Here is an 11,671-nt window from a genome sequence, read left to right on the forward strand (position 1 = left end):
GAATGTCATACCGAAGATGCCTGAGGAATCTGAATGTCAGCTTTCTCTCAGCCCACCTCTGTGGCATCTTCACCTCTTAGTGACTCTAATTCACCTCCCTTTATCTAGTAGAGTCTCAAGTCTGTGACCAAAGAGGAACTTGTGGGAAATCACTAAAAGCTAAAAGAAACTATTTGGGCCACTGCTGCGCCAGCCTCTTGGAGTTGGAGGCTGTTCTTTCAGTCCCAACTTCGCCAGAGCCTCAGGGTGCCAAATTCCGAAGTGGCCCCCAATCTGCTTGTGCAGGATTCGCACCCTGTGGTGATCTTTACTCCCCAAATCAGTCCTTAGGTTTCTTGGCTCCTCCAGAAACGAACGAGGGTTGGCCGCTGCCCCTTTGCGGGAAGGACAATGAGAAGCTATAGAGGTCTCTCAGGTTGAAGGCCAAGAAAGGCTTTTTTGGTCTTTGGCTTTCCTGGCTTGCTGGCTGTTTTCTCCTCGTCCTAAAAAGTTGGTCCTAAAGTTTAAGGGTGGGAGTGCACGTGTAGGCAGGTTTGATAGGAAGGAGAGAGGGTGTGTGGGACTTGCTGGTCCTTAGGGTCACAGAGATAAGAGCCAGCCTCAGCGTGTGGACTTGAACCCCGAGGCCGGGAGCAGGCACGGGAATGTGGCGGGAGGCAGCGAGACCGAGTGAGCGATGTTGTGGTCAGGAACCGGCCGAGGGCGACGAGGGAACTGGCAGGCACGAGAGTGACCCCGGCACTAAATTGGTCTCCCAGCCCCCACCTGTTTGAAACGATTTGCAAACTCCATAGGCGGATCCTCTGTGTTCCAAAAGTTAGACAGCGGGAATGGGGTACGCACACGTGTTCCCCAAAAGGGTCTGGCTGGGCGGACAACACTGCAAGAGGAGGAATTCTAGGGGTGGAGGGAGAGGAGCAAGTTGGAGTCAATGGACGGTCGGCCTTAGGACCCCGCGGGAGTCGCATTGAAATCTCTCCCTTCCAGGAGGAGGAATGGGGCGGGCCTGCCCGCGGGCGGCCACCGGGCGCATGCGTGCGCGTCTCCTCTCCAGCCGGCCGCCGCGCTCCGCCGAGCGGAGTAGAATGAACTGTAACAAAACAAGCCGAGCCTTTGTATCTGCTTAAAGGGGCCGCGGCCACTTCCCTCGCGTCCCCTCACCCCCGCCCCGCGCCGCCGCGTCTCCAGGGCTCCCGGCAACTAGCTTGGAAAGGGCTTCCCTCGCGCTGAGGAGCGGCCGGTCGGCGCGGAGCAGGCGCAGCGCGTGTGGAGAAAGCCGCCGAGCGGAGAGCGGGCCCGGGCGGCGCCGGAGTGGACTCTGGTCCCGGGAGCGCGATCGGCGCCGGAACGCGGACCCGGAGGCACCGGAATGCAAACAAAGCTCGCGGGCGCCCGTGCAGGGCTCTCGACGGAGCCCGGAAAGTTTGTTTTATGATGGCTTGAGAGCGCGAGTGAGTCGGGCGAAGGAGGATCGAGTGGCTCGCTCCCGCGCTCGGAGAGATGCTTGTCCCGTGAGCCTGCCGCTCCGGGGGGCTCGTGCTGAGGGGGCACCTGTCTCATTTTAGCAGTTTATTTTATTTGTTTTTTCTTTTGAGGAGGGGCTGTAAACTCATCATGTCGAAAGTGATCCAGAAGAAGAACCACTGGACTGGCCGCGTTCACGAGTGCACCGTGAAGCGGGGACCCCAGGGCGAGCTAGGAATGACGGTGCTGGGGGGCGCGGAGCACGGGGAGTTTCTGTACGTGGGGTCGGTGGCGGCAGTAGAGGTGGCGGGGCTTCCCGGCTGCGGCGAGGCCCCGAAGCTGACCGAAGGTGAGCTGCTGTTGGAGGTGCAGGGGGTCCGGGTATCCGGCTTGCCCCGCTATGACGTGCTGGGAGTCATCGACAGTTGCAAGGAGGCCGTCACCTTCAGGGCCGTCAGACAAGGTAAGACGGGGCGTGCCTTTGAAGGGGGGGCGCACCCAGAAAGAGAGGGGCGGCCTGAGGGGCGCCGTTTGTTGCTCCGAGTGCGGAGAGCCAAAGTTGAGGCCCGGGCCAGAGGCACGCAAAGTTGTGAGGTTGTGGGTTGCGCCCACCTGCGTGGCCGGCAGGGGCTGGGGTTGCGCTGGAAAGCGCTGGAAAGGCCGGGTTTGCCAACTTCTCATCGCAGCCACCTAGTTAGTGCTGCGCAGCCTCATTTGTACCTCGAGGCAGCTTGGAGACTGAGGCAGGGCAAAGGTGGACGCTTCTCCCTGTCCCTTATGAGGTGGTTAAGCTCACAGAGCTGGTGGCGTTCTCTTGGCACTGCTTATGCTCCCAGAACTGGAGAGTGGGTCGTGGAAGGGGCGGGTCTGTTTGTGGCTGATTGGACCTCTTGCCATCACAAAATTGCCTTCACTCTGAAACCCCTCTAGGTGGGCTGGGTTATGACCCCCGGAGATTCCTAAGCCGGCCGCCTGAGGAGGCTGCATTCACCCCACAGCGGGGTGACGTCTGTGTCTCCTCCTTGTGGAGACATACAGTGGGGGAAGGGGTGTTTCGCTGTTGGCGCGAATCTAGTCCGAGTTTACCCAGCCGCCTCCTCCTCCTGCACCATCGTCCTTATTGAAGATGATTGTTGGTAGTTACAATTCATTGTTAGCGTACTATAAGAGAGTCTCTGTTGATTTAATTGCATTGTCTCATTCTGATTCACCAGTGCTACACGATCGGCTTGTTTTGTTAAGTCCTAAACTGTAATAAGTAAGCCGGGACTGACCTTAAGTAAGTGACTTGCCCAAGGTCACACGACTACTAAAAGTTCTGTTAAACCTCAAGCAAGGAGGAGGAGTGACTTTTGGGGATGACCTCTAGGGATTGGCTTCTGTGGTAGGAGGAAGCGAATTCCTCCCGGAGAAGTCTGTAGGGAGGGAATGGCTTCCTTAAAGATGCATTTAATGGCCCCTGGCCCTGCCTGGTAGGTTAGTCACTCAGTTTGGTTTGAGCGGCGGTATGAGTCTCTCTTTGGCCATTGGAGAATGACTGCAGTGCTTAAAGGGACCCCTCCGGCACCCAAGTGCTGTGACGCAGCTTCTCCCAGATGAAGGCACCAGAGGAGGTGGCAGAGTTGAATGTGGTGAAAAGTTGCCATATGTTCCTGTCAGGATAGCAGCAGCTGAAGGAAATGTGTCAAAGGGAAGGCTGAGCTGAGCCATTCCTCTCAGCAGCAGGCCTCTTCCAGATGACCTGAGGAGGGTGTGGGTAGCCGGGTAGCCAGGTCTTCCAGTGGTGTTGGGGGCCAGGCTGACACCTAACAGTGGAATGTTTTTTATCTTGCTACTTGGGCTTGCCTGATGAATATGTCCTTATGAGTTTCTCATAAAAATCGTCCCAGAAAGTGTGCAGAATACTGCTGGGTCACAGTGAGTGCTCGGTAGAAGTGAGCTATCATTGTCGTAATAGTGTTGAATTTGATGCCAGTTAGGAATTTAATGCCGGTTATCCCAGTGATTATAACTCGGTAGAGTGGTTGGAAAAAATACTATATCAGACATTTATTGGTTTGAGCAGCATTAGGTTTGAGTTCAGGGCCACTTTGCTGAAAGATTTCTCATCCAGTAGGGTGTCTGGGGGGCGATTAATGAGTCCTGAGACTTGTGGGCAAGCAGCTGCCTGAAGCTGAGTCCTTTTACTGTTTAGCAAAGATCTCTCTCTCTCTCTCTCTCTCTCTCTCTCTCTCTCTCTCTCTCTCTCTCTCTGCTTCATCAGTGGTGTAGCTGGGGAACGGTGCCTGTGGATTTGACAGTTACTGTAGTGTCTCCAAGTGTCAGTTCCTTCCCATAGGACTATCTTTTGCCAAAAGAAATGTTCACAAGGGAGAGAGAGGGCTTATGCTTCTGAACATACTTGTAATGAGCTAGGAATGGCTTGGAATCCACTACATTATGAATACTGTTGCATGCGATAATTACATGGGCACAGTTACTTGTCCAGTGCTGACATTACAGTGAAGAAGGCCCTAGGAAACATTTTTACAGTCTTCCTTTCATGTTTCAAAAGTGATTTAAATTATAGGACATATCTGACTTTCTTTGTTACTGTGTCTTTATCGCATCAGGTAGACTAAGTTTGTATATGGGAAGAAATGATATTTTTATGGTGTTTCCATTTCCAGTTAGCCCCTCACAGGGATGAAGTCACTCTGGATACTTGTCTGTGTGGAAATGTCTCAGTCTTGTGTGAGAAGATTGTACTCTCTCTGTTGCATGGCAGTTCTCTAGAGAGACTGATGAACCAAAATAGTCTATAGCAAACGGTAACATATGGAATAGGAGTGGATTGTGCACCAGACTAAATGTACCCACTAGGCTGGAGTTTCTTCAGTTTAAGTGTAGAGGACAGTTGTTGATCATAAAATGCCTAAAAATATTATAAATGTGTTTACATTAGTTAGATCTGTGTGCATGTTACTCACTTGTAGCAGAATTCAAATCTTTTTTTTTTTTTTTTTACAAAAACCTAAATAAAGTTTTAAATTGACATATGCAAACAATACACATTGTGGCACCCCCCCCCCCAGAAGACTGGGTTTTTTCTGTGTAGCTTTTGTAGACCAGGCTGGCCTTGAACTCACAGAAATCCACCTGCATCTGCCTACCAAGTGTTGGGATTAAAGGCATGGCCCACAACTGCCCGACTTGTTTTATTTTTTTGAGGCAGGATAGTCCAGGATATCAGTGAATGCATGGTCCTCCTGTCAGTCCCCAGTGTGTGCTACCATGTCTAGTGTACTGCAATATTTTGATACTTGAATATATGTTGTATAAGTTTAGGTTAGATCCAAGTGTCTCCTTTGATGAATTTTGGCACATGTACCCTGTCACTTTCCTATCACCCAGAAGATGTACAACATTTCCATTATATTTCTTTCCAGTTAATCCTCTCCCAACACAGGGTCTTGGTTCCTCTTACAATAGATTTGTATTCAGATTATTCACTTCACAAAAGTGAAATGTTGCAGTATCCACTACTGTGTTCCCTTTTTCCACTCAGGAGGTTCTGGGGATTTCATGTTGTGTACTTCCTTCTGTAACTCCTTTTTATTGCTGCATAGTATTCTCGAGTGTGTATTTTGCCCATTTGCTCTTGCTTTGGCTTCTAGGTGCACATTTGAGTGTTACAAATCAAGATGCTATGACTGTTTTGGTTATTTTCTATCTTTGCCAGTCTTTAGTCTTGCCCAAGTCTAATTTTACATCATTCTAGTGTTTTAGGGAAAGAAAGTAATTACAGAAATATTGCATAGGAGGTAGCTAGTTTTTATTAAGTTCTCACATTGGAGTTTGCCAGGCCAGTATGTGTTTAGTACTAACACACCTTAGTACCAGAGTAAACCAAGAAGACAGGAAGAGTGTGTCAGGTTGGCTAGCCTAGCACTTTGTGGGCATTCTCTTCTTCAAGCCTCTGATCTTGCTTCAGGTTTTGGAAATGTGGGTTCACAGAGGTAACTTTTCTAAGAGTCCTACTGACATAGCAGAGGTAGAGGGGGAGCATAGCCCAGTGCTACCCCAGAAGAACCTCTGTTCCCATCTTTGGGACACTGGGTCTGAAATTGGAGTTACCCAACCCACACATCTAAGCTCGCCAGGGTCCTAATCAGGAATGTGGACTCTGTCTCTGAAGGTGCTTCTGACTCAGAAACTTGGGGCACAGGGTCCTTGGGGGAGTTTTATGAACTTAGGATAGAGCCTGAAATGGAGAAGATAGGCAGGTGACCTTCTGTTCTGGAACAAAGCGTGACAGATCTTACAAAGTCACCCTCTGTGGGTCTAAATTTCTCAGTGTCAGGTGTAAGTGGGTATGCCTCCCTTCAGAGCCGCTGTCTCTCTTGAGACCCACTGTCTCCCCTGAGATCCACTGTCTCCCCTGAGATCCAGTCTTCCTTTAGATCTACTCCCTTGATTCAGAGCCACTACTTTTATGAAGTTCTTGGCCATGAATAACGAATAACTCAGACTTGAGGTTTAAAATGGTCTGATTGCAGTTTCTGAAGTGAGTATATTATAGGTCATGCTTTTTTATATTTTTTGTGGATGAATTTGTGGTTTTGCAAATTACTCTGGAACTGAAATTGCCCTTCCACTCTCTTCTTAAGGCAAGTAAGAGACAATAAATAAGACACAATTTAAAATTTGAACATTGGCACCAAACTTTTCTCACCACAGAGAGGGGGTTGTGGCTCCATAGAGTTGAATATAGTTTTGGTGCAGGTTTTATCCCTTTGTGTTTGTTTTGATGGCTGTGTGCTTGTGTTGGTGAATTGGAATATATGGCAACAGCTCTTAAAATAAATCTGTGACCATTTTCTCTTCATTTCAGAACTCACTGCTGTCTCTTCCTTTTCTGTGAATGTCTGATTGGCTTCCTTTCTCCCAGATTGTTTCCAAGTCAACTCCTTTTTAAAATTCCTTTTTCTCTTTGCTTTTTAAATTTTTATCTTATTTATTTTGTGTGTGTATGTGTATGATATGTATGTGGGAACCAGCCTACATATGCTACATATGGGCAGAGGATAACTTGTGTAGTATGGTCTACTCCTCACCTTTATGTTTTTTTCTGGAATTGAACTCAGGGTTTCAGGCTTGTGCAGTCAATCTTTTCACCCACTGAACCATATCACCTGCCTTCTCTTTGCTTTTTTTCAGACCACATCTCACTATGTTGCTCCGTTGTCTTTAAACTCACTGTGTCGTCCAGGCCCTCACCTTCCTGCATGCTGGGATTACGTGTCTGCACCACTGTGCTTGGCTTTTGACTCCTTTTTAAATTTAAATTATGAATGTATATCCATGTGTGGGCATGTACATGTGAATGCATGTGTCTACAGAGGCGAGAGGTATTGGATCCCATTGGAGTTCAAATTTACCTGATTCAAATAGGTGCTGGGAACCAAACTCTGCAAGAGCAGCCCTGGCATCTCTCTGCCCCTTGGGTTTTATTGTTACTGATTCTTCAAAGAGATGCACACTTGTGTTCATTCCTCATGTCCTCCTCTTGGTGTTCTCTCTTAAGATTTTTAAAAAATATATTTTATTACATTTATTTATTATTTGTTTATGTTATGTATTAGTGTGTGTGTGTGTGTGTGTGTGTGTGTGTGTGTGTGTGTGTAATGCATGCACAGGTGTGCCATGGTATACTTGTGGAGGTAGAGAACAACTTGAGGGAGGGAGTTTTCTTCTTCTACTATGTGGTCCTGGAGATCAAGCTTAGGTTATCAGGCTTAGCAGCAAGCACCTTTCCCTGCTGAGCTGTCTTGCTGGCCCATTCCTCAGATCTTGGTGCTAGTGGGGAGATGTTGGCTTGTAACAGAACTGGAATTGGGAAGAAGTACATGGCATTGGTTTTCCTAGTCCATTCTGAGCTGTTATCAGACACCACTATAAACATGGATGGTAACCCTGAGTCGAGTGTGTCCATTTCCCTGCTATGTTGGCACAGTTTTACTTGTTCTGGTTCTTTTTGTGTCCTTCTCCTCTCCTGTGAAAACAAGAAGTTCACCTCCATTCACCTAATCCCAGTGCCTACAACACTACCCGACACTCGATAAATAGGTACTCACTGAAATTTGTTCTACCCAGGAAGACATTTTCCATGGTTTCTTCTTACTGAGAGGACTTGTTTTTGAGACAGTGTCTCACTGTGTGGCCCTGGCTGTCCTGGAACTCTGTAGACCAGGCTGCCCTTGAACTCACAGAGGTTTGCCTGCCTCAGCATCCTGAGTGCTGGGATTAGAGGTGTGTGTCACCACGAAGGTCTCAGATAAGTGTGCAACTAGGCCAGCTGTGGTATCTGTCTTTCCTCTTTCTGTCTCTGTCCATCCTTTCTTATTTAGAATCTTACTGGGTTCATTTTCCTACCACCAGTTCTTCCTGTTGGCTGACTCCAAGTATATTAATTTATTCTGGGTTGTATTGATCATCAAAGCTTAATGAGTTATATTCCAGTATTTCTGCCTGTTGACTCTAATAACCAAAGTCCAACAAGTCTTTAGATGTAAAAGTCAGATGCTCAGGTGGCAGGGGTTTCCTGCTCAGGTCATTTGGGCTCTGCTTTCAGCCAGTGTCTGGGAATGATGTTTTACTGAAGCTTTGTCTCTGTGAATGATATCTATTTATCTTCACCAACAGCAAATAGACACTTTCCTATGTAAAAACAGCATCAATCCTTTCTCTCACTCTTAAATTATGCTTTGTGTTTATTTATATATTTTTAACTTAAATCTTCAAAAATCAGTCTATTTTTGTTCTTGGTGCCAAAAGACCCTTCTCAGTGGTGTACTTTTAGTTTATGTTGAGGAATATTTCATAGCTTTTATAGGAAAGAAACAGTGCAAGGATAGGCAGCCCAAAGCTGTGTGTTGTTCCTTCTGACCACCCTTTGGCATTGGCTGTGTCATTTAAAGTAGATTAACTTGACCTTATGAGGCAATGGCTACAGTTGGCTCACTGCATTTGTTGGCATTCAATATCCCACTCGTCTCGGATAGCAGAATTGATGATATCCACCAAGGGGAATTAAGTGGTTTATAAGAGAAAACATTCTGACATCTCCTTACCACAGGGGTTTACATGAAAGATGTTGCTCTATAAACAGTGGTTATTTAATGCACAACACCACCCTGTGATGTTAGTGGTCCTTTCCTTGAGTGTGTATATATATGTAACAGGATATGCTGGATTTTGTAAACACTGAGAATAAAGGCTGTCAGATTTGTTAAGGGCTGACATTCATGTCCTAAAAAGTAGGTTACTGAATTGTTGCCCGTCTGTAGCCTACTCATATGCAAGATAACCTTGCCAAGTCTCTCTTGAGCCCTGGAGCTTTGTCACGAAGCGCTCCATGGGTGTCTGAATCCTGCATTGTTTCTTGTGGTTTCCTTTCATAGGTTTCCCCAATTGAAAACCCATGGATGTCAAGGTTGTGTCTGTCTGTTGACTTCTGCTTTATAATCTGGGTTTCTTAGCAAACATCTAGTGTGTTCTGAATCTCACCTTTTCTGGAGGCATGCAATGCAATTAGAAAATGTATTTAAATAGTATATCTTATGATTAAATAGTAATCATCTATTTTTGTAGTTCAGCAATAAAATAGCAGAGCAGTCCATTGTTTATGCTCACACCTGTAGTCCCCAACTCAGAGGTAAAGGCAAAGTTCATAGAGAAATTTTCAAGGCTTGTATGACCTGGCCCTTGACATTGCATCTCTATCCCTACCCAGTCTGCAGGTCGCCACCTACACATCTGACAGACTGGCTCCTTCATGAACTTCAAGTCTTTCTCAGATGTCACCTTCTCAGTGAGGTTTCCTCTGGCATATGTTTAAAAACTAACTCCACGGACACATGTCATTCTATGGTCTCCCTTCTGTGTTTTATTTAACCCTGAGATATGCAAATCACTTAAGTAAGTTTCTTGTAGAATTTAAGTTCCAAGAGGGTAGGGTTTGTTTGGTTCTTCACTGATGCTGTTTCCCTGGTGTCAAGGGTGCTGTGTAGTAGTTAGTTGTTCAGTAGTAGTTGTTCAGTAGTAGTTGTTCATATATTTGTTGAGTGTTTATTGTCAAGTTTAGAATGAGAACATATCTCTTGAGTTCAGTTGTCTCTGCAAGTTAGGAAAATGTAGATAATTCATGATGGTCTGTATTAAGTTTTGTGTGACTTTTAGTGATCACACTCTCTGGCTGGAGCTGAATAGAGTTAGATGTGTGGTCCAGAAATGCTTTGAAGACAGCAGTGCTGGCCCACTTCAATTAGACTTGCTATTATGGGTTTTTATAGTAAACACATTTAGTCCTTTGTCTCCTGCCAAGCATAGGAGAAGGGAATATGTTAGAATCTCCTTGGGATCAAAGATAGTTATACTTAACTTGCATTTTTAATCGTAGGAGAAGATTTTTGATTTTAAGGCTAATTGAATGCTGGATTTTTGTGGTGGCAGAACTTAGGGTCACCACGTGGTTGATCCATCCGGAGACTCAAGTCCACTAGAGCCACCCCGAGGAACCCATTGACATATCCATTGACCTCAGTCTGTTTTCCACTTCGACTGCTCTCCACCATTGTGTGTGTCTTAAATTGAGTTTCTAGGAACACACCTGAGATCAGCTTTTTTTAATTTTTAGTTTTTTGGAACAGTGTTTTATTGCTGCTCAGATTTGCCTGAACATTACCATGTGAGCAGTAAAGTTGCCTCAAACTGAAGGCAACCCTCCCGTCTCAGGCTCCCCAGTGATTAGTTGACTGTAAATAGCTTATCTGGGAGGTGGTCCTAGGAAACACAAGTAGATAGAGACAAAGTGCCAACCAGGTGTTTAAAAAAGTCAGGTTGCAGAGGGCAGCAGAGAAGTTTGTGAGCATTTTCACCCCTCCTGTGGTCGGTGTGAGGTTCTTCCTGCTGGCTATCCCTATGTACCTTTTCTATAGCCATCTCTAGTGTTGGGAAAATGAGTTATGTAAGACAATTATATTCTCATTGCCACCGTATCATGCCTACTGTTTGTGTAGCAGAGTCTATTGTGTGTGCTTGTAATGGGCTACAGTTCTGTTACCTGCAGCAAGGCTAACCTTTGAGTTTGTTGGGAGATGAGGCTTTCGGCTCTCTTTATGGACAGTGGCATGATGGTGCAATTAAAAAAGTGCTTGCTTATACACTGATGGTAAGCCATGCTTCAAAATTATTGCTAAATGCTTTATTAACGGGACTGTCAAACTGCTTGTAGACTAATCCGAAAATAGCAATTAATCGATGTGTTAATTAAGATTTTAGACCCAGTCTGGCTAATGTAGAAGCTGGGTTTAGGGGGCATGATGCTTCCTTCACCTCTTTAAGCCATGATTGCCCTTCTGAAAATGGAGACGATAAAGACACTTACTCTGTATGGCTGATGGAGGAATAAGATGCAATCTGAGTAAGCCACATGGCTCTGGGCCTGCACAGTGATTGCTCAGAAAGTGTTGGCTTCTGTTATTGTTCCCCATTTGAAAGTGTTTCAGGGAGAAGGAAGATTTTTTTGGGGGGTGGTGGTGGTGGAGACTTTGGTACATAGCTGTCTGTGGGAGCTTTTCAAGTCCAGAAAAAACCACCACTTTTCTGTATGATTCAGATGCTCTTTTTGCAGGATTTGTTCAAATAGGAAGAAACCTTGTAGATTTCCCACAAGGTTTGGTAGAGGTCTGTGCCTACACCAGTGGTTGAGGAGTTGGTCCTAATGATTGTTCTGAGGTCCCAGGCTGTGATAGTGTTTGGAGAGATAACAGGTTCTTTCTTTATTGGTGTGCTAGGCAAGCCAGTGCCAGCATCAGTGATCCTTGAGATTGTGACCACCAAGGTGCTCTGATTTTTTCTGGCACCACATCTAGGCTCCCACACTAAAAATGTCTGGGGAGGTAGTGATGTTTAATGGTTAGTTATGCAGGTTTGAAGTTAGTCTGTGTGGACTCAAGTCCAAGCTTTTCCTCTTGCTATCAGAGAGACTATGAGCTGGTTAATTGGTAGAATGTCAGCTCAGAGTTGACAAAGTGAATAATACCTGTGTTATAGGGTGGCTGTCACAGTTAATTTTTGTCAAGTAAGCCCAAACCTGGACTTATCTAGGAAGAGAGAATGTCAGCTGAGAAATTGTCTTCATCAGATTGGCTTGTGGACCTGTCTG

At 46.0% G+C, this 11,671-nt stretch overlaps 1 protein-coding gene across 18 annotated transcripts in view; it reads left to right on the top strand.

Annotated features, from left to right (window-relative positions):
- The first annotated feature begins 1,046 nt into the window (after nucleotides 1-1,046).
- The window catches only part of Magi1 (membrane associated guanylate kinase, WW and PDZ domain containing 1), a 604,931-nt gene continuing 594,306 nt past the window's right edge, over nucleotides 1,047-11,671 (top strand). For 10 of the 18 annotated variants that reach the window (XM_027428904.2, XM_027428907.2, XM_027428917.2 and 7 more), the window contains exon 1: nucleotides 1,047-1,927. In XM_027428904.2, coding sequence (XP_027284705.1) covers nucleotides 1,615-1,927 — 313 coding nt within the window. In that variant the 5' untranslated portion in view covers nucleotides 1,047-1,614. The remainder of the gene's footprint in view (nucleotides 1,928-11,671) is intronic. The other 8 variants (XM_027428910.2, XM_027428914.2, XM_027428906.2 and 5 more) reach the window with 1 other exon arrangement.

This window comes from Cricetulus griseus, chromosome 8 (assembly GCF_003668045.3).
Source record: "Cricetulus griseus strain 17A/GY chromosome 8, alternate assembly CriGri-PICRH-1.0, whole genome shotgun sequence".
NCBI lineage: Eukaryota > Metazoa > Chordata > Mammalia > Rodentia > Cricetidae > Cricetulus > Cricetulus griseus.